Raw genomic sequence first — 7,500 nt, forward strand, 5'->3', positions numbered from 1 at the left:
CCGGGGGAGAGAGAGAGAGGGGGGGGGTCCTGTGTTTTTCTCTCTTTTTCCTTCTTTCTTTTTTCTTTCTTTTTCTCCCCCGGTGTTTCTTTCGCTCTGCATTGCCCTGGATGGTTTTGTTGCGCTTTGAGGAAAGATGGAGGAGATCGGTTCGGAGGGTGGTTGCCTTGGACGTGGTTGATGCTTTCGTGGGGTTATCGCTCGGGTGGGGTTAGTTGGCTTGGTTGGGGGCATCGGCGTTGTCTTTATTGGTTGAGTGAGTGGTTGATTTAAAGGAAAATATGTGTTTTTCGTGCGTCATTCATTTTCTCTCTCTCTCCCCCTCTCTCTCTCTCTCTCTCTCTCTCTCTCTCTCTCTCTCTCTCTCTCTCTCTCTCTCTCTCTCTCTCTCTCTCTCTCTCTCTCTCTCTCTCTCTCTCTCTCCTCTCTCTCCTCTCTCTCCTCTCTCTCTCTCTCTCTCTCCCCCCTCTCTCTCTATCTATCTATCTATATATCTATATATCTATCTATCTGTCTATCATATCCGCGAGTGTACTCTGGCGACCGGGACAGGGAATAGTGTCAGCGGCATCAAGTCGTCAAAAACTGGCGATGGAAGAGAAATTGGCAACGCAGCTGGTGCCCTGGCGAAGCAGCTGGCTCCTCGTGTCAAGAAGGCGATCTCGAAGGGATTGCAAGGGAGGCCAAGTTGCAAGAGGGTGGGGAGAGGGGGGTTGTTTTGGTTTTAGCCTGTCGTCGTCTTATGAGGTGTAGGGGCGTGTACAGGTGCGGTGTGCTTCGTTGAGGTGTGGTTTGACAGCGGGAGAGGGTAGATGGGGGTGGGGGTGTAGGGAATGAAGGGAGGGGGGGAGAAGGGTAAGAGCTTACTAGTGATAAGATCTTATCAAAGGTTCCTCTCACGGGATTTAAATAGGCTGCAGTTATTTCCAAGAAATGTGTAATCGACGGTGTCATTACGAGGTGCCGGGAATTCCCCTTATCACGCCTTATGAGAAAATCCCTAAGCGAAAATACCGTGCTGGAGATTCCCCTCAAAGCTGGCACCGATTCTATCACGTCTCATTATCTCGCTTTTAATTAATGGCGAGCCACGTGAACATGATCACCCAGGACTGCCATGTATTTATCTCTCTCTCTCTCTCTCTCTCTCTCTCTCTCTCTCTCTCTCTCTCTCTCTCTCTCTCTCTCTCTCTCTCTCTCTCTCTCTCTCTCTCTCTCTCTCTCTCTCTCTCTCCCTCTCTCCCCCTTTCTCCCCCTCTCTCTCTCTCTCGTTCTTAAGGAGTTTAGGAGTGGATTGGGAAGCGACAAAAGAACAAGAGGAAAGAGAGAGAGAGAGAGAGAGAGAGAGAGAGAGAGAGAGAGAGAGAGAGAGAGAGAGAGAGAGAGAGAGAGAGCGAGTTTGTGTGCTCAAGATGAAGCGAAGGGCCGATTGAGCGCCTGTGTGACCGCGCATAGATCTGATGTGAAGCGCCTTGAGAGAATGTTTACTGGTTCTTATTTACATAAATATCTTATCTGTAGAAAACCGTTGAAGTGCGACAGAATGCCAAGGGAATTTAATAACCTTTATCTTATCCCTGACTCGCCCGTGATAAGCAGATGAAATAATCAGTTGAATCATGATAACAGCAAGATAACAGTAGCAGTGAGTGTGCGGCAAGGCGTCGGCCCACACGCAAGGAAGACTCCATGTGCAGCATCAGGTAGGTGGGCTCGCGCGCTCATCGCTCGGACGACCCTTGATGCCGACCGTCCTGCCGGGCCCTGACCCCGCTTGCCCTTGCCTCCTCCGCTGTCCCTGATTGCATTGCATTGCCTCGCCTGTGTCGCCCTGCGTCGTCCTGCGTCCGCCTCCGCCGCCACTCGCCCCCTCATGACCTCGTAGGCGCGCGCGAGGGGTGATGGGTGCGTCAGCCCCGGCTGGCGGACGGAGAGGTTCCTCGAGTGCGTGCTTGCGTCGCGCCCACGCCCGCGGGCCCCGGCGGCCGCTCTGGCCACCATGCTGAGTGTGGGCGGGCTACCGGTGCCCGCCGCCCCCGGGAATGGCCACCGACGTTCCCGAAGCGACTGCGGCCTCAACAAGCGCGATGCGGTGGCCGACCTGGCGCCCCTGGGCGGCACCCGCACGCCCACGGGCCTCCGCTCGCATTCGCCGCTGCCCGGCGGCCGCCACCGCCACGACGTGCAGCGGAACGCCCACACGCGCCCGCACACGCCCGTCATGATGCGCTCGCCGTCCACGTCGTCCATCCCGGAAATCTTCATCAGCGGCGACGACACGGACTACCCCGGCATGTCCCCGGTGACGCGGCTCGCTGTCTTCTCGCTCGCCGACTTCATCGAGACCGTCACGCCACGGTGAGACTCGGGGCGCCCCCCTCCCCCTTCCCCTCCCCCCTCTCGGCACGCGCCCGCGCTGCCCTGGGCCGGGCATGTGCCCTCACTTGGGGACAGAGGGGCTGAGGGGTCACGATGGTAGTCACAGAGTCTAGGCGAGGGCGGCTGCAGGAAGGTGCTAGCCGTACTATTATCATTATCATTATTATTACTATGATTATTATTATTATTACTGCTATTATTATTATTGCTATTACTATTACCATTGTCATCATCATCATCATTTTGCTTGACTCCTATTCTTGTAAGGGTGAGAGACGCAGCCCGTTCCCGCTTCGTAGTTGGCCCTTTGTCGCTCCTCCCCTTCGTCCGTCGTCCTTCCCTTATTTGTTGGGTTCTTTGTTTGTTACATGTCAGCTGCTTAGTATCCCTGTTAGTATTATTGCTTTAAGTGCTACTGTTTTCTTTGTTCTTGTATTAATTTATCTTCGTTCTATTTCTCATGTTCTACCTACTCTTCTTCTTCCTTTTTTCCCCTAGTTTTCTTCCTCTTATCGACCTTATTTTACTCCTCCTACTCCTTCTCCTCCCTCCTACTCCTCCTCCTCCTCCTCCCCCCTCCTCCTCCTCCCTCCTCCTCCTCCTCCTCCTCCTCCTCCTCCTCCTCCCCCTCCCCCTCCCCCTCCTCCCCCTCCTCCCTCCTCCTCTCAAAATTTATTGAAGACCATTAAAGAAAGAGAGAATTAAGGAAGAAAAGAAAAAACATATTGCATCATGGTTTACGAAATTGGATTAAAAATATGCGTTGGACCAATTTCACTCTCTTAATTAATTGATAAGCGTTATCGGGCCGAAAGCTATTAAGAAACGATGGATGACCTGGACGGTTTTTTTCCGTATTGACTTTAAAAAAATAAAGTTAACGTGAAGTTCAAGCGGAAGTTGGTGTGTTGTTTCAGAGTTTTATTTTGATATATATATTTTTTAAAATCAATTTATACCTAACTGTTATTATTAATTATTGCGCTATCATTACCAATATTATTGTCGTTAGTTTTATTACTATTTTCAATTTACTCATCTTACATTCCTAATTATTTAAAAAAAAATCTTCGGGATATTTTTTTTCTCTCGCGCATGACCGAACGCGGGGATATCAGTGTCCTAATTGAATTGAAACTCGTCATGCATGATTGATTGATTGCATCGACAGTCAGTTGAAGGATGATTCCGGGACGGCAATGCTTTCTTATCAATGTTGGGAGATTAAAGGCTCATTTTCGGACTCTTCCGTGCGTGGGAGGAGGATTAGTGTGTGTGTGTGTGTGTGTGTATGTGTGTGTCCCCGTTTGTTTGTCTGTTTGTCTGTGCCGATAGGTGGGTGGGTAGAGAGAGAGAGGGAGAGAGAGAGAGAGAGACAGACAGACAGACAGACAGACAGACAGACAGAGAGAGAAAGAGAAGGAGAGAGGGTGAAAGAGAGGGTATAACTGAGGAAGAGAGGGAGAAGTAGGGAGAGCGAGAGAGAGAGCGAGAGCGAGAGCATGCTGGGGCGCCTCGGGGGGAGAAAACTTCTTGTCAAATTCAAGATGAAGGAGCTTTAAGACGGCGAATCATCTGCGAGGGACGAGGCGAAGGAGGAGCTGCCTCCTTCGCTTTCCCTCTTCCTTCTCTCTTCTCCTTCTTCCTTACACCTCTCCCTTCCCCCCTCTCCCCTTCTTATTAAGCTCACGCTCCCTTCTTATTATCCTTCTGCCATCTCGTCTCCTCTCGTGGTGTCTTTCCATTCGTATTAATCACTTTTTGTTATTACTTTGTTTCCCCTCGAAGCCTCCTTCCCCGTGGGCGCGTTTTATTTTCAGTCACGCCTTTGTCCCCCGATCCTTCATCCCATGCCCTTTGTCCTGCGCGTGCAATTTGGTCGATCCTACGCATCCTAGACTGCAACACAAAAGGGCGACATCTGCCAAAGCAACCTTTTTTTTTTCTTCTTTTTATTTTGTATGGGCTTGGTTGATATATTTAGATATCTGTGTGTGTTTGTGTGTGTGGGTGGTTGGGTGGGTGGGTAGGAATGAATAAGCGTATCAAGTAGCTCTGGAGTTTTTTTCTTCTTCTTCTTCTTCTCTTTTCCTAGTGAGGTTTCTTCTCTATTCTTAGCGTGTTTTTTTTTTTGTAGCGATTTTTTTCTTTTCTTTTTTTTTTGGTAGCGATTTTTTCTTTTCTTTTCTTTTCATAGTGATTTTTGCTCTTCTTTTCTTAGCCATTTTTTAATCAGTCAGTCAGCCACTCCTCGCCCGCTCTGTGCTTGAGGGACCTTTCCTTGCGTCTAGTCACCCCCCCCCCCTCTTCTGAAAAAAAAAGGGCAAGCAGGAGACGACGGTAGTTTTTTTTTCTCTTTTTTTTTACGTTTTCGAGCTCTCAGGAGGAGTTGATGTTGTTGTTTGTGTGTCATGTGCTTTGGGAGAAGTAGTTCTTGACGGAGTGGAATACGCGGCGTGCTGTGAGGTCGCGCCTTTCGCGAAGTAATCGGGTTTTTCCTATCATCATCATCTGCTCTTACGATCGCTGTTTTCCCTCCTCTCTTGTCTCGTTGATGTTTATTTACATTTGCATTCTTATTTATGTTACTAATTATGCCTTCATTTGCCTAAGGTGGAAGGAATGTCGCCCCAGCTGGGGTTAGTAGTACTCAGCCTTGATTAACCCCCGCCCCCCTTGCATTGCAGAAAGAAGGGCAACTCCAATGAGGTGGGCGGCGGCGGCGGCGGCGGCGGGCGGGGGGGCGGAAGCAGCCGTCGGCGCTCCCCCCTATCGGTGCGGAAGTCGGCGGCGGGCGCGCTGGAGGTGAACTCCACGCCCGGCGCCGTGAACAACGTGTCGGCGGGCGCGGGGGGGCACGGCCAGGCCACGCCCCTGCAGCCGAGGGCGACGCGGCTGCCCAACACCCACTCCCAGCAGGAGGACGGCGCCGCGCACTCGTCCAATGAAGACTGCGATGCCGTGAGTCCTACACTCTCTTTCCTTTCTTTTTTTCTTTTTTTATCTAAGAGCCTTTGGTCATTCTTAGGTTGTTAATGGTAAGTGAGCGGACTCGGTCAGGGCCAATGGCCGAGCGTCCTTCACTTGTCTTTAAGGGCGGGATAGGTGATAGGTTAGGTCTGGGAGAAGCATTTGAAGAAGGCTAGGGTACAGGCAGTGGATGGGGAACGGCGGGGGTACACATTGACAGACACCTTGATTGACAGCCAAGCCAGGAAGACAAACAGATCAAGAGTAACAGGCATATATATAGAGAGAATTATTATTGTTATTTTTTATCTGTTAGAATAATAATTATTATTGTTATTATTACCTACAAATGGGGAAAAAATATGAACAAACAGGGCATTTAGGAAAAACTAATAGAGACAAAAGCAATAGGCAGATCGAAGGCAAATCATGAGAATCTCACATCGTCTAGGCAGACAAATAAAGAACCGAACAGAAAAAAGATCTATAGACACAAATAGACAGAAGAAGCCAATGAGTTTTGAAGAGCGAAAGCTGGGTTATTAGAACGAGTGATAAGCGTATCATTTTTATCTGGGCCTTGGAGTGAGGGTCTGGGACACGCGCAGTGGATGACAACGACCTCGACCCCTTGCAGGAGACCGTGCCGTCCTCGGGAGTGTCGAATGGGTCGGGCGAGCTGGTGGAGACCCTACGCGGGGGGGATGTGGATGACGACGAGCACAGCCCCCACATCCAGCGCACCAGAGAGGCCCTGGAACACATCCAGGCCAAGATCCAGAAAACCAGAGACCTCATCAAGGAGGAACAGAAAGCTCGCGATGGTTAGTATGGGGGGGGGCGTGTGTGTGTGTGTGAGAGAGAGAGAGAGAGAGAGAGAGAGAGAGAGAGAGAGAGAGAGAGAGAGAGAGAGAGAGAGAGAGACTGGCTATGCATAGTATCTTTTTATCTTGTTATCTGTCTATCACTCCTCTACTTTACCCTACTAGCTACTTTCTCAATCTCTGTATTATATTGTGTAATTAGATAGTCAATCAATGCCATAACCTAATGATATTAAATACTTTCAGAAAATGTAAATGAATATCTTAAGCTCGCTGCCAATGCTGACCGGCAACAGCTGGCCCGGATCAAAGCAGTGTTCGAGAAGAAGAACCAGAAATCTGCCACATTAATCCAGCAGCTCCAGAAGAAGCTGGAGAACTACCAGAAGCGCCTTCGGGAGATTGAGACCCATGGGTTGGTCGCCGCGCACCGCCAGCCCAAGGAGGTGCTAAGGGATATGGGCCAAGGCCTCAAGTGAGTACCGGTGCCAGCGTGCCCGTCCCGGCTCGGGGTCGGTCTGCCACGGGGCACTTAGCAACAACAGACACACAGTTAACCCTGTATCCTAACCATACCCTTGACCCTGATTGGAGTGAAATGGGTGTGACTTACAAAGAAAATAATTACCCTAATAATACTCTTGTTAGCAATGCTCGTTTGAGAATAGTCTTATTTGTTTTGTTTTGTTTTATGGGAAAGGACATTTCTGGTGGTAAGTAGTTAGTATTTTTTATAGAACTATTTCTTTGATCTGATATTGGTGATTTTACCAATATATATATATACAATTGTGATTTTGTTGTCTCACTAGTCATATTTTTTGTACTAGAAAAGTATATGCTTGACAGAGGATGTTAGATCGTTGTGTATTTCTTGACTCAATGGCTTGTAAACAGTAGACCTGTTAGTGGGTAGAAATCCCTCAGGCACTAGTTTTTAATTAGGCAGTGAGGTGTGAGTATTTGCGACTGTGGGTGTGGATGATTCTTATCCCCTTTTCCTTCCCCCGCTTGTGCCCGCTTCAGGAGTGTTGGTGGAAACATTCGCGACGGCATCACTGGATTTTCGGGGTAAGCCTATAGGTTCTATTTGCAAAGAGTGAAGCAAGCACCTTACTTATGTACTTGTGAGTGATGCTGAACATTTAAGAAACGGCTGGAATAGATGTAGAATGCTCATTCAAGAGAATGTGCCTATTTTTGTGTATTTTTGTCTGCTTTAAAAGCAAACTGAATCCTAGAGATGAGAATATAGTCTTGTTGCATTACTGCTGATAATAACATGATGTATGAATACCAGAAAATATACTAACATTTAACAATTCTT

At 48.9% G+C, this 7,500-nt stretch overlaps 1 protein-coding gene across 1 annotated transcript in view; it reads left to right on the forward strand.

Annotated features, from left to right (window-relative positions):
- The window catches only part of Dmtn (transmembrane and coiled-coil domain 2 protein Dmtn), a 27,919-nt gene that overhangs the window by 5,790 nt on the left and 14,629 nt on the right, over positions 1–7,500 (forward strand). The window contains exons 2-6 of the mRNA XM_086542118.1: positions 1,600–2,358; positions 5,067–5,340; positions 5,987–6,173; positions 6,420–6,648; positions 7,200–7,244. Coding sequence (XP_086398244.1) covers positions 2,000–2,358; positions 5,067–5,340; positions 5,987–6,173; positions 6,420–6,648; positions 7,200–7,244 — 1,094 coding nt within the window. The 5' untranslated portion in view covers positions 1,600–1,999. The remainder of the gene's footprint in view (positions 1–1,599; positions 2,359–5,066; positions 5,341–5,986; positions 6,174–6,419; positions 6,649–7,199; positions 7,245–7,500) is intronic.

The sequence above is a fragment of the Penaeus japonicus genome, unplaced genomic scaffold, assembly GCF_977035675.1.
Source record: "Penaeus japonicus unplaced genomic scaffold, GWHDUDI00000001_assembly GWHDUDI00000001, whole genome shotgun sequence".
Taxonomy (NCBI): domain Eukaryota; kingdom Metazoa; phylum Arthropoda; class Malacostraca; order Decapoda; family Penaeidae; genus Penaeus; species Penaeus japonicus.